General features: G+C 49.6%; 1 protein-coding gene across 4 annotated transcripts in view; it reads left to right on the top strand.

The window, feature by feature from the left end:
* MED26 (mediator complex subunit 26) overlaps nucleotides 1-26,504 on the top strand; it is a 56,190-nt gene extending 29,686 nt beyond the window's left edge. The window contains exons 2-5 of one of the 4 annotated variants that reach the window (XM_049098420.1): nucleotides 11,806-11,852; nucleotides 13,295-13,496; nucleotides 20,819-20,893; nucleotides 21,707-26,504. In XM_049098420.1, coding sequence (XP_048954377.1) covers nucleotides 13,494-13,496; nucleotides 20,819-20,893; nucleotides 21,707-23,359 — 1,731 coding nt within the window. In that variant the 5' untranslated portion in view covers nucleotides 11,806-11,852; nucleotides 13,295-13,493 and the 3' untranslated portion in view covers nucleotides 23,360-26,504. Of the gene's footprint in view, nucleotides 1-706; nucleotides 789-11,805; nucleotides 11,853-13,294; nucleotides 13,497-20,818; nucleotides 20,894-21,706 lie in introns of all 4 variants that reach the window. The other 3 variants (XM_049098421.1, XM_025457914.3, XM_025457912.3) reach the window with 3 other exon arrangements.
* Nucleotides 26,505-26,530: the final 26 nt, after the last annotated feature.

Raw genomic sequence — 26,530 nt, forward strand, 5'->3', positions numbered from 1 at the left:
GCTCCTGGTCTCAGGATCAGTTTTGCTGCCACTTTCCTTTCTGTGAGAGACAGGTAGTTTGGGGCAAGACAGGGAGTGCCACGGGAGTCCACTCCAGCCCAGTGAGCTGCTGTTGGGCTGTCAGGCTTTCTCCCCTTTTAGGCCTCCAGCAGAGAAGGTTGTTAGGAAGCAGTTGATTTGGCTCCTGGTGGCAAGTAGCCTCGGGAGCTGTGGTGACTCTCCATTGTGCCCTCATCTTCTCCCAGCAGCCATCCACTCGTCTGCCATGCCAAGCAGTGCCACCACCTTGCAGATGATGCTGTCACTGCTGTCCCCGAGTTACCACTGTGGCTGTGATGTTTGGTTTCCATGTTCCTTTTATGTCTGGCTTTGCAAAAACCTCACATGGTTTCTCTTCTCCCTCCTTATGTAACCCCTTGGAATAATTTCAGGGTTGCCAAGAAGGTAAGTTGGAGAAAATATTTGTGGTTATAGTAACTTCCAGGCCACTGTATTGAAAATGAAAGACTCTCCCCAAAGCCACTGAGTCCTGCTGAGCAAATATGTTTGTCTGGAGGAGTAACAAAGTCTGTGCCATCCCAGCCACGGCCTCAGGAGACAGGAACAGCTGGCTTCCTCCTGTTCTTGCCTTGGCTTTCCCTCTGCCTGTCCCCCTACCCTCCACCCCATCCCCAGACAATGGTGCCTTTTGCCTTGTTCTTCCTAGGGATGCTTGAAGACCACTGAAGAGTCACCTCCCTGTTCCCTTGACCCTCGGGAGGCGGGTGGTCAGCTAGAAATGGGACAAGGTATGTTTGCTTTCTGGACACCAACTTGGAGGCAGCAGATTCTGACTTGCCACAGAGGGAGACCTTTGAGATATTTGCGATATTGGAATAAACATGGTACCTATCAACGGAGGAAAGTAAAGTGGGGCCCTCATTCATCTATCCGTTTGTTCATTTGTTTGTTCATTCATTTATTCACTCACTTTTCCAGTTCCTGTTATGTGCCAGGCGCTACTCTAGGCACTGAGGAAGCAACAGTAAACAAGACCAAGGTCCTTGCTCTTATGGAGTATACCTGCAGACAACAAGTAGGACAGTACACAACAAGCTGGAATGTTGTGTTGTGTGTGGGGGGAATGAGGGCTAGGAAAGAGAGAGCAGGCATGTGGGCCTCTCTCAGCTCACTCTCCCCTGCCCATCCACCCTCCCAGAAAAACCCAAGGTTAAGATGGTGTGTTGGCCTTACTTTCTGCGGTAGCAGTTACGGGAGGGGTGCCCGTTTCACCATGCCTTCCAGGTAGGTTCCTTGGCACCAGGTTCTTGGATCCATGAGATATTGCTGAGGGTTGTTGAAGTCCTTTCCTATTTGGGGACTTGTGCTTTTCTCCCTGCAGGTCATGGAACCTGGCAGTAGGTAGAGTTTGGATGGGTAGGAATCTGGCAGAAGCAACACCAGCTGGTCAAGTTCTGTGAGGGGTTCAGCTGTGTGACGTGTGTGAGTTACTTTAGTTGACTTGTGCTTTCAAAACTGAGTTTGGCGATGTTCTTAACAGCTGCTACCTTTTGAAACAGGTATATTCCTCCAAGGCAGGGTATGTAAGTAGTTGACTGGAACCTGGAAAGTTCTTCTCCCCTTATTTAGAGAATGTCACCAATGTTGTAATTGGTCATCAGCTCAGCCCACAGAAGCTACTTGGTCCTTGTTGGAGCTGAAGCAAAATTATTTCAGAAATGCTGGCTTTGTGGTTTGGAAGAGGGGAGATGCATTTTGGGGCAGGAGCTCTGGGAGTGGATGAGGCCTGGGCCCTGGCAGCCCTGGGGCATGGTGGAGGCTGCCCAGGTTATAGAGCTGGTGGTGACAGGTTCCACGTGTCATATGGGGTGAGTGGGTAAAGTTTGCTGCTCTTGGGCTCCTGTTTGGAAGGGACATGTGTAGTTTGATTTGCTAATGTCCGCTGAGGGGGACTGCCTGCGCACAGGGCTCTTCAGCCCTGCAGCCTGCGTTTGCCATGTGTTGTGGTTTCTGACAATGGGCACCACTGCTGGCTGGTGGCAGCACATCCCTCTCTTCCCCTCAGCCTGGCCGTCAACCATCCTTCCATTCTGTGATGGTTCATCTGGACCCTGTCACACCACATCTGGGCAGGGCTTTCCCTGGGGTTGTCATGAGATGGACAGGGTCCCACAGCTGGGCCCATTGGGCTCTGTGGGGAATGGATGTATGCACAGATTCTGCAGCCCGCCACTGGTGGGGCAGTACAATGACCTGCCTGGCCTGTGGATGTGTGAACTTGAGGATATCACATCCTTGTCCAAATTTAGGTTTGTCCTCAGGATTGGAGGAACCCTGTGCTCTGGAAAACAGGATGCTGCTGGTGGTGGTGGCATTACTGCTGGGGAGTATCTGAATGGGCTGGGCTGGGCACAAGGTGCCAGACAGAACCTTCTGCCTTGGGAAGGGTGGTTCTGTCCACCATCTCTCTGTTTGTGAATTTTCTCACAGGCTTATTCAAATGCATCTCTGATCTGGGAGGTCTGGACTTGAGTCAAGATTGTGCCTGTCCAAGCAGCTCTGGGTGACACTGGTGCTACTCAGCCCCAGGTCACACTTGAAAATAGTAAGAGTCTAGCTCACCTGTCTGGAGGGAAAGTCAAGATTTCAGACAAATTCAGTTACAGGAGGCTAATTCCCATTTGGAGAAAATCATGCAGAGCTAGGAGGGAAAAGAAGCAATTAGATAGATGCATGGAAGGTATTTTCATGTCAGGAGGATGGATACCAGGTTATTTCTCACACCACTGTTTGGGGGAAGAACAGATTGTCATTTGCCTAAGATTGATTCATTTCTCTCTCTCTCTCTCTCTCTCTCTCTCTTTCTTTCCTTTTTTCTTTCTTTCTCTCTCTCTCTCTCGTTTTCTCTCTCTCTTCCTCTCTTTCTTTTTTTCTCTTTTTCTTTTTCTCTTTCCTTTTCTTTCATGTGTATGTATGCCTAAGATATTCTGTAGATGTTTGTGGCCACTGGCCTTTCTCTCATTTGAGCATGGGAAATTGGCTCCCTCTCTTGGGTCTCCAGTAAAAGTATGACAAAACTTTGAGGGCAGGATGAGGAAGGCACATGTCCTTAAGTTCAGCCTTTGATGGCTGATGAGCCTTTTTTTTCACAACCTTTGAGACATTGTTATCCAGCTTCAGCCATAGTCTGTCCTCCTGAGGGCTGGGGCCCAGCTCTAAGCCACAGATCACCTGTTCTAAGCCATAGTTCTGATACACAGTCTGTTGGATGTGCAGGTGTTTGCAGGGGCATGTAGAATGTCCTAGAAAGAAAAGCTGATATTTAGTGGTGCCTGCTGGAGCTGTTATATGCAACATTGGGTTTGTTGTTCAATCCTTATATCCCTTGGTTGCCCAGGCATGATAGTCCTCTTCATTTTACTGAGGGGAGAAGGTTCGGCCCCATCCTCCAGCCCCAGGGAGGGCTGAGCCCAGGTTGGGGGTCTTAATGCCTCCTCTGCAACAAAGAAGTGTTTCTACTCTCTGCCTACCACCACCCCTTCTTTTTCTGGGCTCTTGTTACATGTATCATTTGCTTCCACAGTAATTTACAGCTTTACTGAAGTATAATTGACATACAGTAAACTGTGTACATTAAAGGTGTGCAATTTGATATATTTTGACCTATATACATCTGAGAAACCATCCAATCAGGGTAATAACATATCCATCATTTCCAGAGGTTTCTTTTTGCCCCTTTGTAATCTTCCATCCAGCCCACCCTAGTCCCCATGCAACTGCTCATATGTTTTCTGTCACTGTAGAATTTGCTTGCCTTTTCTAGATTTTGTGAAATCATGCACTATGTACTATTTTATTTTGGTCTGGCCTCTTTCATTCTGCATATTTATTTTCAGATTCATGCATGTTGTATATATCAATAGCTCATTCTTTTTTGTTGCTGAGTATTAGTGCATTTTATGGGTATACTACAATTCATTTATCTACCCATGTGTTGATGGACTTTTGGGTTAAGAATCTGCCTGAAGGACTTCCAAGGTGGTTGTATGATGTTACACTCCCACCAGCAGTGTATGAGAATGTCATTTGCTCCACATCTTGGCCAGCATTTGGTATGGTCAGTCTTTTTCATTTTAGTCATTCTAATAGGTATGTAGTGATATCTTACGGTGATTTTAAGCATTTATCTAGTGACTAATATTGATGTGCATCTCTTCATGTGTTTATTTGCCATGCATCTCTCTTCTTTGATGAAAGACTTGAATATTCTTTTTTTTTTTTTTTAAGATTTTATTTATTTATTCATGAGAGACACAGAGAGAGAGGAAGAGACACTGGCAGAGGGAGAAGCAGGCTCCATGCAGGGAGCCCAACAATGGGACTTGATCCCGGGTCTCCAGGATCAGGCCCTGGGCTGAAGGCAGTGCTAAACTGAGCCACCCGGGCTGCCCTTGAATATTCATTCAAACCATTTTTCCATTTTTTTCCCCTTGGGTTCTTTGCCTAATCACTGAGTTGAGTTTTTTTTTTTTTTTTTAATCTAGATGCATGTCCATTCTTAGATATATGATTCATTTATACATTTTCTGGCTTGCCTTTTTTTTTAAAAAAAAAAAATTTAAGTGTCGTGTTTTATTTATTTATTTATTTATTTATTTATTTATTTATTTTATTTTTTTAAGTGTCGTGTTTTAAAGAGCAAAGATTTTCAATTTTGATGAAATCCAATTTATGTTTTCTCTAGATTTTGTGCCTTTTCTTTTGTACTTTTAGTTTTTCCCAAACCCAAGGTCACTAAGATTTTCCTCCTATGTTTTCTTCTAGATGGTCTATAGTTTTAATTAACTTTTATATTTACGTTTGTAATCCATTTGGTGTTAATATTTGTGTATCTTATAAGGTAGAGATTGAGGATTTTGTTTTTTATTTGTTGTTGTTGTTTGCATATGGCTGTCCAATTATTCTAGCACTATTTGTTGAAAGATCATTCACTGAATTATCTTAACACTTTTTTGTTAAGGATCAGTTGACCATGAATGTGTGGGTCTGTAAATGGACTCTGTTCTATTCCATTGATCTGTTTATCTGTTTTTAGTACCACATTGTCTTGATTATAATCTTCTGGTTTTCTTTTTTTCCAAATGTGTTGGCTATTCTAGGACTTCTGTGTGATTCCATATAGATTTTAAATCAACTTGTCAGTTTCACTCAAAGACCCTGCTGGAATTTTGATTGCAATTGCATTGAAGCTATATAGATGAGTTTGGGGAAGAAATGACATCTTAACACTCTTGACTCACTCTTGACTTTTCAATTGAAAAGATTTACTCAGTATATCTCTTCATTAATTGATGATTCTTTTAATTTTTCTCAGCCATGTTTTGCACTTTTCAATGTTGCACTTTTTGGTGTTGAACTCGTTCATGTCTTTTGTCAAATGTATTCCTAAGTACTTGCATATTTTTTAATTGCTATTATAAATGGAATTGGTTTTTTGAGATTTCATTTTTCTGAATGTTTGTTGCCTGCATATAAAAATACAGTCAGATTTCCTATTGAACTTGTATCCTGCCATCTTACTAATAAACTCACTTATTCTGGTAGCTTTTTTGTAGATGCTATAAGATTTTCCATATGGACTATTCTGTTATTTGTGAATAAACAGTTTTACTTCTTCTTTTGAATCTTGATGTCTCCCCCTCCCCCACTCTTTTCTTGCTTTATTACATTGGCTAGAATCTCCCGACAAGACTGAATAGCAGTGGTGACCACATATCCTTGTCTTGCACCTGTGAGCGGGGGGACATAGAGTCATTCACCATCAAGTGTGATGTTAGCTCTGGGAATTGTTGAAGCACTTATCAGGCCAAAAAGGTTTCTCTTCTATTCCTAGTCTGCTGGAAGTTTTTTATCAGGAAAAAATGTCCAATTCTGTCAAACCTTTTTTCCATATCTTTTGAAATAAGCTAAGGCCTTTTCATTTTTGGCCTCTTAATATGACAGATTACATTGATTTTCAAATGTTATCTGCCTCCCTCACTTTAATTTCTAGTCTCCCTTACTTTGATAGCTTTTTCTTGGGTTAGGCACGAAGAGTTTCCTTATCCTCATTGTTCCATTGCCCTCCTTCAAGCCAGCTGTCTATTTCTGCCCAAGTTACCAGCATGACTTGTTAATGGCCTATTGCATGGAGTCAGACATGGGCTAACTGCATAGGATTAGCAGCTTAGATCAGTAATGAACCTGTGGCCAGATGTTTAATAGGTGCCCTGGCTTCCATCCTGGGGAAACAGCATAATACCTACTTTAGGGGTCTGTAGTTTCAGAAGAGACCATGGTATGGTAAGAGACAGATGCCCAGCACAGCACTGGCCAGCAATACCTAGGCAGTGGGTGCTGCCTGCCTGCTTATCCAGTAAGTTTAGAGCTTACTTTTCTTGAGGACACTGAGCTGTTGAGTGCTTCTTCCCTGGAACCTACAGAACCCTTGTCCTGCTCAGAACTGAACCCTGCCCAGGGCAGGAGTGTATGGACATGTTTCTCTGAGCTTTGAAACATAGTGCATGCTGTGTGTCTCAGAGATAGCCTGGGCTTGTGCAGCCCTCTCTGTGGGACCCTGAGAGGGTCTGTGCCACTGTGGGGGACCCAGGGGCTGACTCACCAATGTCTCCTCCTCTTCAACCCCAGCAGTTCTCTGGCATCTGTTTCTAGGCCAGGATGGCCTCATCCAGAAAAGCGTACAAGTTGTTAGCTTTACATTTAATTGAATGCTTATGAAGTGAACTCACCTGAGTAACCTGCCACCCAGGGCAAAGAATAGAGCATTTCCCGAGAAGCTACTCTTGTTCCCTTTCCCAGCAACTCCCCATCCGTTTTCCCTGGCTTTAGTCTTGCCTGCTTGGGAGCTTTCAATCCAATACAGAATGTATTCTTTTGTGCCTGGCTTTTTTACTGGACACTGTTTTGAGATTTATCTCTGATGTTGTGTGTAGCATAGTTTGTTCATTCTGCGCTGAATGGATCGACCATGATTTAGTCACTCATGATGCCAGTGATGGCCATTCAGGTGGTTTTTAGTTAGGGCTGTTCTGAATATGTTCTCCATGCATGGGTGTTCACGTTTCTGTTGGTATGTGCCTCAGAGTGAAATTGTTGGGTCGCAGGGTATGAATATCTATCCTTATACGATGTTTGACACAGAATGTACAACTCACCTTCCTGTTTCATGAGTGACTCTGTTCTTGGTTCTCTCCATGGCAGCCCCTGTTGCAGGAATGCCCACTGAGAAAAGTCCCTGTGCCCAGTGGTTCCTCTAGCTCCACATGGAGCCTTGAGTTGCAGGGCAGCAGGTAGGGGGAGGAGTGGCCTTGGGGCTGATGCCTGCCAAGTGTAGGGGGTGACTTCTTTTTGAGTGCTGATAGGTGTGTCAGGCAGCATCCTGGGTGTCCATGTGTGTCTCTTGTTCCCCTTCCAGGAGCCTGTAGGAAGCCTCTGTCATCCTCCTACTTAGTGTCTGAGGGAACAGCTGAGTGGGCTGAATGGGTGGGTGGGATCAGAGCCATCTACTGATCTCTGGTGCTTTATGCCCTGGAGCACTCAGTATAGAGTTTATGGCCTAGCTGATGGCCACCACCCTGTGTAGGACAGGCACACCCACCCTTAATTATGTTTGTGGTGAGTTTGCAGGTCTGTCAGATTCCTATTTAAAAGGAGACAAGAGCTCCTTGATATTTAACCTGAGACTTGCCAAATGATTTACCCATTGTGGCCCCAACCCAGATTCTGGCAGTTCCTGTTGCTCTTTTCCTGTCCGCTCAGCTCAGAAGGGACATGGTGACCCTGTGGGAGTGCTCAGGAAAAGGAGAGCTACCAGACCCTGCATGTCATTTACATGTCAGTAACACTTTTACTGCTTACCTGGGGCATCCTGGACTTCATTTATGGTATGGTTACTTTTACCCAGCGTCCCATGGCAGCTTCTTCAAGTTCTGGGGCTAGTTCTGGTTTTGAGTCCCTCTGAGAGGGTATGTCTTGGTTCTCTACTATGTAATCCTTCTCTTCTAAAAGAGCTTGCTGGATGTTGCTGCAGTTCTGGGCTCCTTGCACCTGGGCTCCTGGCAGCTTAACTGAGCCTCAGTCATGATGTTCCCCCTATTGTGTCTGTCCTTGCCTCCGGCCATCCCTCAGGACTGGGCTATACATGCCTTCCTGCGTACTCTAGGCCTGCTGTAGTTGTTCAGAAAGCATTTGGTGACTTGTCAAGGGGAATTCTGGAATACCTTTGGCTCCCAGGATCTTTCAGCAGCCCAGGTTGGTGGACTGGTAGCCTGGTACCATGCTGGGCACTGTGCTGCCTGAAGGGATCTTAGAGACCACAGAGCAGACTGTTAGTGAACTTGCAGAGCCCACCTGACCTGGCCCCATAGGCAGAGTCTCTCAAGATGGTGGGCAGAATGCCATTCGGATTCTACAGAAATGATCTGTGGTTTTTCCAACATTCCGCCCAGGCTTCCCTGTTGATGGAGGAGGAGCTGGACTGATTTGTGGTTGGTCTTGCTTAAGTCCGAGTTGGGCAGCGTTAGAGGCTAGGTTCAGCCCCACTGTATCTTTGTACAGCTCTATTGCCTGGCCCTTCTCTACCCAGCCCCACCACTGGGTGTTTCATTTGGCAGCACAGGAGCTCACTGTTGTCACCTTGATGTTTTACTTCACAGTCTTTTGGAGGTTGGCCCCTATCAGTTCCTAAAAAGCTGGCTGGTTCTCACTTTGGATTGCCTATATTCTGCATGCATGTGGGTCAAGCATTGTGTGCGCCCCTCTCGTGGGCATTGGTCCCTTCTGTATCTGTATTCTTACTGCGAGGATGGGAGAGGGAAGTCCTCACCTGACAATGAGTGCTGTCATCAGATGCTCTGCTGGTGAGACACTTCTGTGAGCATGTATGGCAGAAAGGAAATGCTCTGCCTGGCTTTCTAATAGTTGTGTCAGTGCAGGAATGAACCAGTTCACAGATTACATATTGAGAGCTCTTGTGCTCTCAATATGTAATTCTCTAAAAGAGAATTGTGTGTGTCCTGTGGACCTGATTCAGAGGTCAGGAAAGTTTAAGTACATAGTTTTGTCGGAAAGAGCTACTGAGATAAATAGTAGTAGGGAGAGAGGGACAGTTTGGGTGCTGGGGCTGCAGGGAGAGTGCTACCTCTCCTCCCCTCCCCACATCCCCCTTCCCATCTGGTAGCCTCTTGGTGACCAAGGATGGCAGTTGCTCGTGCTGCTCATGTGTGCTGATGAGGAGCTCCAGCTGCTGCCCTGGGCTTCCTCTTCCTGCGCTATGCTGCTCATGGACACTGCTCTGCCTGGTCCCTGGTTGGCCCAGGCTGGGGTTTCTATCCCCTGGGCCGAGTTGCAGCTGCAATTACATGCTCTGGCCGGCCGCGGGTGTTCTGTGGGCTGTGTGATGGTCAGGGCCATGCAGGCAGTAGCCATGTTCCAGCTGTGGACTCTCCTGGGGAGCATATGGGCCCCTCTGATGAGGAAGTGCTTTTTTTGTAAGTGGTGAGCTTGGCGGCTACAGCTGGGACACAGCACCGCTGCCCCCTTCCCCCGGCCCAGCCATGTCATTCTTCTAAGAAGCCATGAATGAAAGAGACTTTACTCTATGGGTGTGAGGCTCCCACTGGGGTCCTGGAAGAGAACGGTACCTTGACCAGGCCAAGTGCAGATGACCTGAGGGAGGTTCCTCTTGCTCCTGCCTGGCTGTGGAACCAGAGCAAGGCCAGGAGGATGCACCTTCCAGAGCCAAGAGGAAGGGTCATGCCACACTGATGCCTTTTCCTTACTCAGGGAAATGGGGTGGGACATGCGCTGTGCTCAGCCGGGATCTCTGGGGGATGTAGGTGTTGCCACCTCTTAACACCAACTTGTAGCGGAGGCAGTTTGAACCACAGAAAGAATGGCACCCACCTGGGAATGTGTGTGCAGTTCATCAGAAGCAGGAAGACTTATGCTGTGTGCCATTGCCGGGGCCTACAGTGCTCTTGTTGTCTACTAAGTGACCTGCTGCTTAGGGCAAGCACTGGGTGGGCTGAAGCCCCTGTTGTGGGTAAGTGTATGGATCTCCCTGGCTCTAGGCTGCCTTGGAGGGAAGGCAGAGGCAGCCCAGAGATCTGCTAGGCACAAAGCCAGTGGCTCTGTGTGGCTTCAAGGAACTCTGTAACCTGTGTGTTTACCTGCTGTGGCAGGTCAGGGAGAAAATATGGGGGCGAGATGCCGACACCACCAGCCTGGTGGCATCTTGGTGCCCTCCCTCATCCCACCTAGTAAAGTACCAGCGGGGCTGTCTGTGATAGGCGGAGTATATGCCTGGCTAATATAAGACTATACTCTGCCACCTTCTGGCTGAGTAGTGAGCCCTGGATCTCCATTACCTTTCCAGACCCTCAGTTGCCTTATCTGTAAAGTGGGATTGCAAGGATGAAAAGCTAGAGAGCTTAGCTCCTGGAGGAACCCAACAAATGGTGGTCCTCTGAGAATCAGGCTGAGGTGGGCTGCTCACAGCTCACTAATCGTGGGCCCCATCAGTGCTCAGACCTCAAGGAGCACAAGGTTTCCCCTTTGCCACCATGGCTGCACACATCCAGCTTAATTTCTAAGAGAATGGGGGTTTGGGGCAGGACAGAAACCCTTGATGCATGGAGAAAAGAAGGGTGAGCAACAGGCCTCCCAGACTCTGAAGCTCAGTGTCTCGGTTCCTTGTTTCACATGGCTTTGGAAATCCCCCATGGGGTGGTAATTACTCAGGGTCTGGGGTTTACCTACATAGCCCCTGAAATAGGGGAGGAGGAGGCTGGTCAATGGCAGGTTTACCCCACTGCACTGGCCCCACCTCTGCACACGAGTCCAGGATCAGACCAATGATCTGATTCACAGAGCAACTTTCAGACATGTGATGAGGGCCAGTTAAAATATTTTTTCCAGTGGGGTTTTGTTTTAAAGATGATTCCATGTACCTTGTTACAGGCAGGTTTCTGAAGCCAATCTGGTTGGCGTCCTGGACTCTGGAGGAGCCAGTGATGACACTGGGTTTCAGAGGGCTGCCACAGGGCAGCATTGGCTGGCTGTCCCTTCCCTCTTCACTCTTTACCGTGTTTCCACCTTCTCTGGTCACCCGACCTGACCTGGGCCCCACTGTGAGATGTCCCCAGACTTTGCCCTTCCCCTAGCTTCTGACCTCATGTGTGTGTGAACACACACATGCTAGCCTCTGCAGATGGGCAAGTACTTTGGTGTGGCTTGGGGCTTGCAGTCTCGTCAGAAGCCTAAGGTGCTGACTCCTCCCTCCCTGGCCTTAGCAGTCTGGCAGCCCAGCCACAGAACCTGCTTTCTCTGTGGGTGTAGCCATCCCCAGCTCCCTGGAGAGCCCCTCAGGAAGCTGTGTGGCCCATGTCTGGTTGGGTGCCCCCCTGGACCCTGTGGCATCCTCCCTGAGGGCAGGGAGCAGCTTTGGAAGCATGAAGAATCAGACATGCCCAGTTTCCAGTTCTCTGTGGGCTCTTTGCAGGGAGTTGTGGACCTGCCTCAGAGAAAAGACCCCAGACCTTGTTCCACACCAGGGATGCAGGCAGTCTTTACAGAGTCTGTTGAGTAGCAGCTCAGTTGCCTGCAGGGGGCTTAGTGAGAATGTCCAAAGGTTGCACCAGATAGAATGTGCCCTGTAGTTTGACTCAGAGGTAGTGGGGGCTGAAAGCAGGCTCACCGTGGAGGGAGACGGCATCCCACCAGCCCTTGGCCTCACTCCCCACACAGGTACCAGATGAGACAGCGAGAAGCTACCATGTGCAATTGGAAAACAGGTATTTGCTCACTTCACTTCCATACGTTGGTGTGTCTGCCAACTGCCGTCTCATTCCATATCCAGTAACCCCTCCCATCCACATGTGAGGAAATGGGTGAATTTTGTAGCCATTTAGATTTGTGGCTAATTTCAAACATAAAAGTAGAATAATGTAACTGTGCCCTGGCTTCAGTAAAAATCAGTTTACAGCCAATCAGCATCACTTCATCCATCCCCTCTCTGCCACCCACACCCAAGTGCATCATTTCTCCAGTAAACATTCTGAACTGTGTCATTAAAAGCTGGGGGTGAGCAGTGTACCTTTAGCGGTTCCCACAGAGCTCAGCGTGCCATGGAGTACCACGCAGACTCCTCACTGCCCCCACTCGGCCCCAGGGGGTGGGGGAACAGGGATGTCACCAGCCTTGGGCACAGAGTGGTAGCATCCTGTGTTCCTTGGCCCAGAATTGTGCCCAGGCTGCTTCTATGGGGTGCTGTCCTCTCCTTTGTGCTGTCACCTGTGTGCATCCAGCCCCCCTTCCTCCTGTGCTCTGTGAGCCAAGCAGCAAATACCACTGGTTAGCCTGGCGGGAGTGGTGACTTAGCATGCTCTGAGGGTCTCCCCAGGAACAAAGGCCTTTCTGCTTCCTCTGTGCCTGCTCTTGGTTCTCATATGGTGGGAAGACCCTCCCTCCCCCATAAAAGCCCTGGGAACTGGGTTGGTAGTAAGGAGCATGTGTCCCTGGGGTGTCCCGTAGATGTGAGTGAGGATGTGCTTTCTCTCTCCCCATGCCAGAGCTGGGGGGTACCTTGTTTAGGGGTGCCTGTGTATCCAGTGCTGCAGACACTGGCTGATTGAGCTGCCTGTGTGACGCTGACTTTCCTGTCTTACAGAGTATATACATGATTGTGCCCCCATGAACCTCCAGTCTAGGATCTGAAAGCACTCAGTGAGGTAGTTAAGGAATAACTTCCACCAGTAGTCACCTACTGGCTTCCTGCCCTTCCTTTGGAGCAGACCTTGGGGTCTTCTCTGTGTGCCCCCCCCCCCCCCCACTGCCCGGCCTGCCCTGCCTGCTTCCTGCACTTCCAGAGTAGCCCTCCTGTTCTGACACTTTACTTGCCCAACTACCATGGGCACAGGGTAGGGCAAAACACTACCAACCTGTGGGCTCCTTAGCTAGGTGATTAATTACTTCCAATGAAGAGGGCGTTCAAATAATAAGTGGACTAAGATGGTGAGCAGTTCATTCACATGGGAAGTCCTCATTGGTAGAAAGCAGAGGTGACACTTGGCTTTTTTAATTAAGGGTATACAAATTAAGTTGCATCTGCTGAAGGAGCCCTAAGGAGAAAATGAGACTTTGGGCACTCAGACATCCTTCAGTGTGAATCCTGCCCCTTTTGGGAAAGCCCTTTGGCAGGTGGTTTTGAGAGGTGTTTTTGTTTTTGTTTTTTGAGAACAAATCTCAAGGGATAGCCAGAGGAGGAAAGGGCCACCGATGCACCAGGCTATTCCTGACAGCAAGAGGTTTGCACATGGCCCTGGGACTCTGGCCTGCAGAAGTGCCCAAAGCCCCACTTGAGGGCAGTGCCCAGGAGCTGCCCAGAGGCTTCTTCCTCATACAGGAACGGAACAGTATCTGTGCTGTGATTATGAATGGTGAGTATATTTTCCTACAGACAGGTGCCAGGAGGGACCCAGAATGGGTCAAAGACAAATGGTCTTTTGGGGTCATGGCAGCAGTTTAGCTCCCACAGAGGCTAAAGTTGAGAGTCAGGTTGTGTAGGAGCCAGCTCACTTCCCCACCGTCTCTTCTTCCTCCTGGCATCCTGGCTCATGCCACTGTCTTCACACTGGTCCTCCCTCCCCTCTCCAGGGTTTTGGTGCCATGTCACCATCTCCTTAGGTGCTAGGACCTCTGCTGTCTACCCTGGGAGGCCCCACTCAGGTGCTGACCTCTCCATATGTATGCCTGGTGTGCCTTACACTTCACACTGACCTCCCAGGCCTGAGGGCCCTGTGCTGAGCTTTGCAGGCCTGGAACCAGTTAGGAGCTTCCCAGTGGCCACATCTCATCCCGTCTCTGCTAATCATAGGGCCCTCTCATCAAGAGTGAGAGGTCTGCCACTCCTATGTGGGTGAGTGGGTAAGGCTGGTTCAATAGTCTTCCATCTTGGCATGCCCAACCCAGGCAGAGACATGGGTTGGCTGGGGTGACACTGCTTACTGGGTCTGAGGCCCAAGCCTGGCCAGGCACTGCACAGACTCCTGCCTATTGGGTGTGGTGAGCGTTAGGGCTCGGGGCCAGACTCCTTGTAGCATTTTCTGGGTCTGCTTCCTGGTCCTCAGGGGACTGACTGCACCTGGAATGCCCAGGTGGCACCTCCCACACAGTGCTCAGTGCCCTCACCATCATGACTTTGGGGTGGGGCAGAGCCAGAGGAATGAGCCCCCAGGATGGTCCTGAACTTCTAGGCAGCCAGGGCAGAAAGAGGTAGGTGGGGTAGCATCTTCCACAAGGTTGAGAGGTGGAGAGCCTGCTCAAAGCCAAACTCTGACACGCACCTAAGTGTAGGAGCTGCTTAGCAATGTCAGTATGGCCTGTAGACTTCACCCTGTCCCATTCCTGCACGGCTTCCAAGAGGGGCTCCAGCTGCATGAGCCCTATGGTACCAGCTTGCTTCCAGCCTCCCGAGTTGCCCAGGTGTTGTGCCTCCCCCCTCTTATCTGGCAGCAGGACAGTGTCTGCCTCAAGGACAAGGACAGTCTGTGCTGCCGAGCTTGCTCTCCAGGGACTGTGGTTCAGGAATATGTGGGGACCCAGGGCTCTAAATATATCAGGGTGAGGTCACTGCGGTGGAGATAGGCCATGTGGCAAGCCCAAGACCCCATTGGGGCTGGAATCCCAGGGCTGGGGACAGGAAGTGGGTGGCCTCGCTGTCCCTGTGGTACTGGCCTCCTCACTACCCAGTCTCCTCTTTCGCTGAATCCCTGTCCCTGGCACGTCAAGGATATGTAAAGGATAGAATGTGTCTCCTCTCAGACCTATTCCCTCAGTGCAACTTGGAGTAGGTTTTTGGGGCCCCCTGGCAAAGGGGCAGCTGTGTGAGAGCTGTCAGGCAGAGTCAAGGCAACTGTTGTTGCTCTGTGGTTACTGCAATTTACAAGCAGAAAAGACACATGGAACCTGAGGTGGCAGTTGGAGGTGACAGCTGCCTTCAGCTGAAAATAAGGCAGATAAGCTGGGAATACACATGACCAGCAAGGTACCAGCCATCAAGGATGTCTACATCCTAGTCCCTGGAACCTGGGCATGTGGTACCTTACATGGCAGAAGGGACTATGCACGTGTGACTAAGGGTGTAGACCTGGATTGTCTGGGTGGGCCCAGCCTAATCAAATCATTAGAACTGGAGACTCTTTCCTGGCCGGGCCAGGGATACAGTATGAGGACTTAGCCCTGTTACTGACTTCGGAGCTGAACTGAGGTGCCATGAGCTGGGGAACGCAGTGCCCTCCAGAAGCTGGAAATGGCCTTCAGATGATAGCCAGCAAGAAAAGGGGCCCCTCAATCCTACGGCTAGGAGGAGTAATTCTATCAACACTTGAAGGAATAGGAAACGGCCTTGAGAGCTTCCCAGAGAGGGTGGCTTGCCTACACCTGGATCTCAGCCCATGGGGACCTGAACCACACACCTGAACCACGCCCTCCACAACCTGACATGATATACACGCATGGTATTTCAGCCACTCAGTTTGTGATCCTGTATGATCATTTTGGCAGCAACAGGAAACCAATACAGCACAGTGCTGGCGAGCATGCAAGAACTAGGCTTCCCCACCTTCCTCTCCTACAGTGGACATGGAGTGGGAGCAGCCTCCCCAGCAACTAATTACAATCATTGATGACCTTGGTGCCAACAACCCCTCAAGCAGCTTGTGTTAGCCCTCTAGTAAAGGTGGAGATTATAGCTTTGTCTGTAGCAGTAAGTGAGAAAGGAGGGATACAGCACTGTTCAAGTGCCCCTGCCCCCAGCTGGAAGGAAGAGCAAAGCGGGGAGGTCTGTGATGCTGGGGGTTTCTGATGTTAGAAGAAGCAAGGCATGGAATCATACTTTGCTTTGGATTTTTTTTTTTTTTAATGTGCAATAAGTGTATACACAAGCTTCTGTATGCAAGGAGTGTTTTTGGAAAAGATACAAGGAAACCCTGCAGCGGCTGGCTAGGAGATGTACCTTTCCTTGTGCCCTTTTGCGTGCCTGCGTAGCTCAGTTCTAGTGTGTGTGGGTGTGTGATGTGCTTACTGTGTGATCTTGTGGGGGAGGGGGGCTTCCTCAGGGTGTGGGCTGCCCTGTCCCGCCAGCCCACTGAAACCAGCAGCTGCTGAGCAGGAGCTCTTTATCTCTTCTGGAGCCGAGCCCTTCACTGGGCATGCTTTGTCAGCACGTGCTCCCAGGCTGAGGTTTGCTTCTTGTAGTAAACAGAAGTTCTGAATCGTGAAGCCTAGTTTGTCAGTATTTTTCCTTAGACAGTGACTGCTTTGGAGGTCCTAAGAAATCTTTGTCTACCCCAAGGTTGCAAAGATACTTTCCTGTGTCTCCTAGAAGACTTAAGAGTTTTTGCATTCATATTTAGGTCTGTGATTGATTTTAGGAGCTAATATATACATATTATATATAATTTTTAAGAAAGCTCTATGCCCAACATGGGGCTTAAACTCACACATGCTCTACTGACTGAGCCAAGTTCGTGACTGATTTTAAATTAATTTTTGAGCATGCTCTGATGTTTGGTGTAAATAGAATCATGCAGTCTGTGTTTTCTGTGACTCTACTCTCCGTGATCTGAGCTTCATATTGTTGGTGCACTGAGGCTACTGTTGGCTTACTTCTGTTGCTCTTGAATTTTTCATTCTGTTACTTTGACTCTTGGAAAGCACTGGTGTTGCGTGACCTACACCTTTGTATGCCGTCTCCTATCTATAAAATGTGATGATAACGGGGCCTTCTCCTTAGGGTTGTCGCAGCTCCAGAGTGGTGCTGTATGGACACATATGGTACGAGGGTAGGGCCTGGCCCACAGCAGGCAGCATACAAGTGATGGGATGGCTTGGTCAGAAGGTCTGCACACGTGAGACTACCAAAGGCCATTGCTCCCCAGACTTGGCTGCGCCCCAGAACTACCGGGTATTGTCAGATGCCACTTCTGCTGGTTGGCGGGCATGTCTGTAGGGCAACTGCTCCTGGCTTCCATCTGTACTCCCTGATGCCTGTGAGAGCTGAGCACTGGGGATGCCATCTTCTGTTTTACCCAGTGCCTGTTACTGTCTGCTGGCCTGGGGTTTCTGTGTTCCAGATACAGATCCTCAGGGCTGAGTGGTATCTGTCTTCTCCAAGTTTGTGACTTTGTGGTGACTTTGCGTGAACTCTAAAGATCTGGTTAATATAGCCAAATTGATTGGATTACTGTGTGCAGGCATTCATTCCTCAGGAGATACTGCAGATTAGGCTTCAGACCTCCAAAATAAAGCGATGGTCGCAGTAAACCAAGGCAAATGAAGTTTTTTGTTTCCCAGTGCATATAAAAGTGATGTTTACACTATACCATAGTCTGCTAAGTGTAGAATAGTAGTAAGTCTAAAAAAACAAGGTATATACCTTAACTAAAATACTTTATTACTGGGGGCGCCTAGGTGGTGCAGTTAAGCGTCCAACTCTTGATTTCAGCTGAGGTCATGCTCTGAGTCATGAGATCAAGCCCTGAGTCGGGTTCCACACTGGTTGTGGAGCCTACTTAGGATTCTTTCTCTCCCTTTCCCTCCCCTAATTTCTAAAACAAAAAACAACCCCCCGCCCCCAGCTTCATTACTAAAAAAAAAAACAAATACTAACCATTATCTCATTTTTAGCGAATCATAATCTTTTTGCTGACCGAATGTCCTGCCTCTGTGGTGATGGCTGCTGACCGATCAAGGTGGTAGTCGCTGACGGCTGGGGTAGCTGCACCAGTTTCTTAAAATCAAGACAATAAAGTTTGATGCATTGATGGGTCTCTTCCTTTCATGCCCAATTTCTCTGTAGCATGCGATGCTGTTTGATAGCATTTTACCCGCAGTAGGACTTTAAAAAAAATTTTTTTTTATTTATGAGAGAGAGAGAGAGGCGCGCAGAAGACACAGGCAGAGGGAGAAGCAGGCTCCCGACGTGAGACTCGATCCTGGGTCCCCAGGATCAGGCCCTGGGCTGAAGGCGGCGCTAAACTGCTGAGCCACCCAGGCTGCCCAGTAGGACTTCTTTCAAAATTGGACTTAGTCCTCTCAAATACTATTACTGCTTTATCAACCCAGTTTCTATATTCTAAATCCTTTGTCATTTCAACAATCTTCATAGCAGCTTCGCCAGGAGTAGGTTCCATCTCAAGAAACCATGTTTTGTTCACCCATTAGAAGTAACTCCTCATCTGTTCAAGTTTTAGCATGAAATTGGAGCAATCCAGTCCCATACTCACGTTTCACTTCTTTTTTTTTTTCCTTTTTTTTCTTTTTTTTCTTTTTTTAAATTTTTATTTATTTATGATAGTCACAGAGAGAGAGAGAGAGGCAGAGACATAGGCAGAGGGAGAAGCAGGCTCCATGCACCGGGAGCCTGATGTGGGATTCGATCCCGGGTCTCCAGGATCGCGCCCTGGGCCAAAGGCAGGCGCCAAACCACTGCGCCACCCAGGGATCCCTCACGTTTCACTTCTGATTCTAGCTCTCTTGTTGTTTGCATCACACCTGTGGTTACTTCCTCTATGGAAGTCTTAAACCCTCAAAGTCATCCATGAGGGTTGGAATCCACTCCTTCAGATTCCTGTTCATGTTGATATTTTGGCTTCTTCCCATGAGTCACAGATGTTCTTAATAGCATCTAGAATGGTATACCCTTTCCAGAAGTTTTTCAATTTACTTTGCTCAGATCCATCAGACGAATCACTATCTATGGCAGCTATGGCCTTATAAAACATACTTCTTAAATAATGAGACTTGAAAGTTGAAATTATTCCTTGATCCATGGACTGCAGAATGGGTGTTGTGTCAGCAGGCATGAGAACATTAATCTCATTGTTCGTCGCCATCAAAGCTCTTGGGTACCATGTACACTGTCAACAAGCGGTAGTATTTTGAAAGGAATCTTTTTTCCTAAACGCGGTATGTCTCAAGAGTAGGCTTAAAATAGTCTGTAAACCATGTGGCAAATTGATGTGCTGTCATGAGGCTTTGTTGTTCCATTTCTAGAGCTCATGCAGTCAATTTGGCATAATTCTTATGGGGCCCTAGGATTTTCCAAATGGTAAATGAGCATCGGCTTCAACTTAGTCACCAGCTGCATGAGCCCCCAATAAGAGTCAGCTTGTCCTTTGAAGCTTTGAAGCCAGACATTGACTTCTCCTCTCTAGCTATGAAAGGCCAGCATCTTTTCCCAATAGAAAGCTGTTTGGTCTACATTGAAAATCTGTTGTTGGATGTAGCCACCTTTATCAATTATCTCAGCTTCTTCTTCTGGATACCTTGCTGTGGCTTCTACATCAGCACTTTCTGCTTCACCTTGCACTTTTAGGTTACGAAGTTGGCTTTTCCTTAAACCTCACGAACCAACCTCCACTGGCTTCAGACTTTGCTTCTGCAGCTTCCTCACCTCTTCCAGTTTTCAGTGAATTGAAGAGAGGTAGAGCCTTGTTCTAGACTAGGCTTTGGCTTAAAGGAATGTTATGCTGTTTGATCTTATATCCAGACTACTCAAACTTGGTCCACATCAGCAGTAAGGCAATTTTGCTTTCTTCTGCTTGTTCACTGGAATAGCATTTTAATTTCCCTCAAGAACTTTCTTTGCCTTCACAGCTTGGCTAACTGTTTGGAACAAGAGGCCTTTCTTGGTTTGGGGCTTGGGGCAGGCCTTCCTCTCACTAAGTGTACTCATTTATAGCCTTTTAAAATTATTATTAAAAGGTTTTATTTATTTGAGAGAGACGGGTAGCGAGAGAGAGCACAAGTGGGGAGGAGAGGGAGAAGCAGACTCCCTGCAGAGCAGGGAGCCCGACTTGGGGCTCAATCCCAGTATCATGACCTGAGCCAAAGGCAGACGCTTAACAGACTGAGCCACCCAGATGCCCCCCATTTCTAGCTTTTGATTTAAAGTGAGAGATGTGTGACTCTTCCTCACTTGAACACTTCGAGGCCATTTTGTAGGGTTATGGGTTGGCCTAATTTCAATATTGTTGTGTCTCAGGGAATAGGGAGACCCAAGGAGAGGAGACAGAGGAATGGCTGGGCAGCGGAGCAGTCAGAACACACACAGTATGAATCAAGTTTGCCATCTTGTATGGGTGCAGTTTGTGGCACCCCAAAACAATCACCAATAGTAACATCAAGAATCACTGATCACACAGATCACTGTAACAAATATAACAATGGAAAAATCTGAAATATGATCAGAATTACTAAAATGTGATACAGAGACACAAAGTGAGCAAATGCCGTTGGAAAAATGCCACCAACACTTGCTCAATGCAGTGTTGCTACAGACCTTCATTTGGTAAAAAACACAGTATCTGTGAAGTGTATTAAAGCAAGAACAACAAAAGGAAGTATGCCTTTATTGTTCTTTTAAACTTGGTGTTTTATTTGATAAATCTTCAGCACCCTGCCCCCCGCCCCCATGAGATGGTAGAGTAGAACACCTCTGCCATATCAAGAGCAGATCTTATTTCATGAATGTCATGGGTTTCAGCCATGTGACAACCACTTGGGCAGGCAGGCATGTCCATGGACGGGCTCATGAGCACTGGGTACCTTGTTGGCTCTGGGAGCAGGTAGGAGGAGGAGGCTGCATGGGGTGAGAACTCTGGTGTTGCTTGACTCCACTGGCCCTTGGGGAGAGAGGCCAGAATGGGCTAGAACAGGGAGAAGGGCAGAGGTTTGACAAGCGGCTCTTGTTTTGCAGATCCGGAACATGGTGGCGGTGCTGGAAGTCATCTCCAGCCTGGAGAAATACCCCATTACCAAAGAGGCACTGGAGGTGAGTGTCCCCAGGACCCAATATTGGGTGGGCAGAGCTTGGCCTCCCCCAGCCCAAGTCCTTCGTGGCTTCTTGGAGCCTTGTGCTCTCACTGGCCAGATGAGGACTTAGTAGTGCTGAGTGAGGGGGGTGCATACTCTCCTGGCCTTTGCTGTGCCCAGAAGCAGCATTTTCCTATAGGTACTGCAGGAATCGGGTGGCTTTAGTCCCAGGCCTGGGAGGCATGCCTGAGGGGTTAAGCTCCAGTGAGTGATGCTGGCTCAGGCCCTCCGTTTGCTGTTGCCTTTGCCATAGCATTTCTCCCAAAGAGCTTCCTTGGCATAGTGTCATTTCACTGGCTTTGATGGTCCACAGCCTCCAGGTCAGAAGCCTGTGGGATGGTGCTTTTTTTTTTTTTTTTTTTTAAGATTTTATTTATTTATTCATGAGAGACACAGAGAGAGAGAGAGAGAAAGAGAGAGGGGCAAGCAGAGGAAGAAGCAGGCTCCATGCAGGAAACCTGATGCGGGACTCAAGATCATGCCCTGAGCTGAAGGCAGGCGCCAAACTGCTGAGCCACCCAGGGATCCCGGGATGGTACTTTTGAAGATGCCTCCAGTGGCCCTGAGACCCTAAAGTTTAAGGACTAGATTCAGGAAGTTAGATGTCACAAAGGACACCAAATCCTTATGGGTTTTGTATCCAGGAACTCTGTGGTTTAAGGGTCAGTGGGATTAATCAAAGACTAGGGGCCCTTCCCACCGTTTCTGGCTCAGCTCCCTTTTCATGGGGGACTTCTTTCCCAAAAGCATGTCATCGTCTCTCTGGTTGTAGGAGACTCGACTTGGGAAGCTCATCAACGACGTCCGCAAGAAAACCAAGAACGAGGAGCTCGCCAAGCGGGCCAAAAAGCTGCTGCGGAGCTGGCAGAAGCTCATCGAGCCCGTGCACCAGAATGAGGCGGCGCTGCGAGGGCTGGGGGGAGGCACCGGCTCTGCCAACGGGGGTGCTCATAACTGCAGGCCGGAGGCGGGGGCGGCCGGCACGCCTAAGAGCATCCATGACCTGAAGAACCGCAATGACATCCAGAGGCTGCCTGGGCAGCGGCTGGACAGGCTGGGCAGCCGCAAGCGCCGCGGAGATCAGCGTGACCTCGGCCACCCTGGGCCACCTCCTAAGGTCTCCAAAGCCAGTCATGACTCCCTGGTACCCAATTCGTCCCCTCTCCCCACCAACGGGATCGGTGGGAGCCCCGAGGGCTTCCCTGGTACCCTGGACGGCAGTGGGCACTCGGGCCCTGAGGGCGGCCGCCTGGAGCACGGCGAGAGCGACAAGCACAGCGGCAAGATTCCGGTCAATGCCGTGCGGCCGCATACCAGCTCCCCGGGCCTAGGCAAGCCACCCGGCCCCTGCTTGCAGACAAAGGCTGCAGTGCTGCAGCAGCTGGACCGGGTGGATGAGACTCCAGGCCCTCCCCATCCCAAGGGGCCGCCTCGCTGCTCTTTCAGTCCCCGGAACTCACGGCACGAGGGCTCCTTTGCCCGGCAGCGGAGCCCATACACACCCAAGGGCTCCATGGCCAGCCCCTCTCCACGGCCCCAGTCGCTTGATGCCACACAGGTGCCATCACCGCTTCCACTGGCCCAGCCGTCCACACCACCTGTGAGGCGGCTCGAGCTGCTACCCAGTGCAGAGAGCCCGGTGCGCTGGCTGGAGCAGCCTGAGGGCCACCAGCGGCTGGCAGGGCAGGGTTGCAAGGTGGGGCTGCCCCCAGCTGAGCCCATCCTTCCCCGGGCGGGCTTTTCTCCGGACTCCTCCAAGGCAGACAGCGATGCTGCCTCATCTGGTGGCTCGGACAGCAAAAAGAAGAAGAGGTACCGGCCTCGTGACTACACAGTGAACTTGGATGGGCAGGTGGCTGAGGCGGGTGTCAAGCCTGTTCGGTTAAAAGAGCGGAAGCTCACCTTTGACCCCATGACCAGACAGATCAAACCTCTGACCCAGAAAGAGCCAGTGCGGGCTGATAGCCCTGTGCACACAGAGCAGCCCAGGACAGAGCTGGACAAGCCCGAGGCCAAGGCCAGCCTCCAGAGCCCTTTTGAACAGACGAACTGGAAGGAGCTGTCGCGCAATGAGATCATCCAGTCCTACCTGAGCCGGCAGAGCAGCCTGCTCTCATCATCAGGCGCACAGACCCCTGGGGCTCACCACTTCATGTCTGAGTACCTGAAGCAGGAGGAGAGCACCCGGCGTGGGGCCAGGAAGCCGCATGTGCTGGTGCCTCACAGCGCGCCCACGGACCTCCCAGGCCTGAATCGAGAGGTTACACAGGACGATCTGGACAGAATCCAGGCCCACCAGTGGCCGGGGGTGAACGGGTGTCAGGACACACAGGGTAACTGGTATGACTGGACGCAGTGCATATCGCTCGACCCGCACGGCGACGACGGGCGGTTGAACATTCTGCCTTATGTCTGCTTGGACTGACCAGCCTGTCGGCCTCTAAGTGCATTCCCACCTTGCAGTTAGCATGGCAGGCGGGCAGCCGGGGCCTGGCTGCCTCCAGTGGTTGGGAATCCGGGGAGTCCGGCCCGGGGCGGGAGGGAGGGGGCGAGAGTCTCGAGGTCTCTCCGTGCTCTTCCCTCAAAATTCTCCTTCTTTTGTGAAATGCTGCTACCAGTTTACTAACAAAATTGCAAAGGAAGGACCGTGTGTGGAAGGAAGGCCGGCAAAGTGAGTTCAGAACTCTATAGCAAACCAGCTATAAAAAGCGTTAGTTCCCCACCCCGGAAGAGGTGTGGACACTTCCCAGCACCCGTGAGCTGGGACCTCAGTTGCAGGCAGGCACAGAAAACCTAGGGGAGAGGTTACCTTTAAACACAGCAACAGAAGCACGCATCTCATCTATTTGCATTTTCCTTTTTTAAATTTGGCCCTGAGTGTCTGAGGCAGTGGGTGGACCTACACCATGGCCTCTGTTTGCACCCCACCTGGCCAGTGCTTCAGTCCTGACACGAGAAGCTTGTCAGCTGCAGCAAGCTGCTGGCAGCAGTTGGGCCAGCTGGCCAGCCAATACGACCTACACTCCATGGGCATCCACACATTTTCATCTGGTTTCGGTTCAAACCCCGGTTTGAAAAAAATGCTGCAAAAATTTAAGTTTCCTAGGAGTTTATTTTATCCCCCCCTTCCATCTGACCACCAGCCAAATAATTTTCCTCTTTCTCCTTTTTCAGTTTCCCCTTCCTGCACATAACTCAAGAATTTCACCTTTCTAGAGTCCCCTCCCAAAAAAATACAAAAGTAACCGCGGGTGCTACTGGTGTGTATGCTGTATTGTTGGGCAAGAAGAGACCTGTCTGTACGCTGGAAACACTCATAACCATTCCTTTAGATTCGTTTGCCTTATGGTTATTTGTCATAAAAGCGATTTGCAAAAACAAGGAGCCTTAGTGAATGTACAGTACCTAGACTTCTGTGTTCTCAGGACACAGAAGGGAGCAACTTTGCTATTTGGTCCAGTAAGTGGACACCTTGTGATATAAATGTGGAAATAAAAAAAAAAAAAAACCATTTGCACAAACCAGTCTCAGAATCGTTACTAATCTGGTCCTTTACAGTCAAATCAACCTTTCTGGATTTGCTAAGACTGGGACCTCCTCGTGTCCGAGGTTTGGGCTGCATAGCCAGACTGCAGGGAGGTGGACAGGGCAGGGTGGCCAAGCCTGCCCTATTATTCTTCTGCATGAAAACTGATCTCTGCCGGCCTTTCCCTCATTTGGGTCCAGGTTGCCTCTCCCACCTCAGGGGTCACCTGTTAGCTTTGATTGACAGAGACTGAAAGTCCACATGAAGGAATGTTACCCCGTCTCCATCTGGACCTCACCTGCCCCAGAGAAAGAAGCCCTCCAAGGAAGTTCCACGTCCCAGGTCTCGGTAACCTTGTTTTACCCCACAAAATATCAGGCTCTTACAGGGTATGGCCCAGAGCTATTTCTGGCAGTGTACCCCTTGGCTCTGCCGCAAGGCTGCTAGGTCCCCATGCAGGCCTGGGACTGTCTTAGTAACTGGCAGGTGCTACATTTTAAAAATAACTTTTCTGCCTTGACTATAAAGGTGATAATATTTCCTTCTCCCTCCATCCCTCAAACCATAAGCTAAGAATTTGGTTTTCAAACGTTTTCACTCCAGAATAGGTCATGTTGGATGTACTACTTTATTTCACAGATGAGGAAGCAGCTTCCCCTGAGGTACAGTCCCCTAGAGCAAACCAAGGGGTCCAGGAGCAGTGAGTCAACACAGAACCACAATCTCAGAAGCAGCAGGAATATCTGACCTGTCCTGAGTGCAGGGACCCACCCACCCTTAGATAAGGGCAGTGGATGAAGTGGCTTTGAGGACAAGCTGAGGTTGAACTCTGGACCTGCCATCTATCAGTTTGTGTGGCCCTAACAATCACTTCACTCCTGTACACATGTCTATCTGGAAGATGAAAGTGCTTACCGGGGAGCTGTTAGGATAAGTTAAAAGAGTTTGGGGGGGGCTGTCAGGGGGCGCATTTCAGTAGAACCCTTTGTGCTATGGAGTAACTACTTTCCTAAGTTACTGTGCCTGTAATGTGGGCCAGCCCTGCTGCTGTGAGTGTCCCCAATAAGTGACTTACTCTGTGACAAAGGGTCATAAGCATAGCTGGAAGACCCTAGGGTACAGTCTGGCATCTTAGGAGCACCTCTTTTTCTCAGACCTGGCTCTCTGCCCCCACCTGCAGGGTCCAAGTCTGTGTCTGAATATCCAGATAAACATGCTGCCTGCTTTTGAGAACACAAAGTTAAGCTAAGATTTCCCTTTTTCACATTTTGGACATCAGTGGGTTGCCACTTTCTAATTTACCAAGTAAGGACACTGTAAAGGGGCATTAAACCTCTCCCCTCACCCCTACCCCACAAAAAAGTTGTCAGTACATAATTTTTGGAACAAATCACAGTCCTTTAGTATAAGACTCTCTTGCTGAAAACACCATGTTTTCCTCCGCTGGGGTCCGGGGCTGCTCTGTCCTGCCCTTGGTCATCAAGCACTCCTCCCTCCTGCAGAGAGCTCCAGAGACCCGTGCCGGAGCAGGCTACCATGGCCACGGCTCCCCAGTTGGCCAAGTCGCCTCCCTTCTCTGGGCTTCGGTCTGTCCGTCCGTGAAATGGAGATGGTAATACCTACCGCAGAGCACACGTCGCAGTGGTTCCCAGAACGCACTCCCGGAGACCGGGCGCTGGGGCTAGCCCTTCTGTTGAAGTCGGCCACGGAAGTCGCTCCCCTGTTTTTGCAGAAAAGAAATGAGCCTATGGGAAGCTTTTCACAATTTGGTTTCTTTTCCAGAAAGGTCTGATCCTTCTTCCTTGGTGTCCGCCGCTGCGCGCTCATCAGGAATCTGGTTGGAGGGCGCCGACGTAGCGCGGGCATCGAGGTTTGACCCCGAGCTCAGTGGCCCGCTCACACACCCTGACGCGGCAGGGCCCTTGCACGCCTGCACACTCAGCTGGAGCCGGGGCTCCAGGGTCTCCTGGGCCAACCCACCGCCGGCTCAACCCGGCTAGGAGCGGATCCATGTCCCCACCTTCCGCTTCCGCGACAGGCGCCGCCCCCGCCGGAAGCCCACCAGAGGGG

The sequence above is a fragment of the Canis lupus genome, chromosome 20 (genome assembly GCF_003254725.2).
Source record: "Canis lupus dingo isolate Sandy chromosome 20, ASM325472v2, whole genome shotgun sequence".
Classification (NCBI taxonomy): domain Eukaryota; kingdom Metazoa; phylum Chordata; class Mammalia; order Carnivora; family Canidae; genus Canis; species Canis lupus.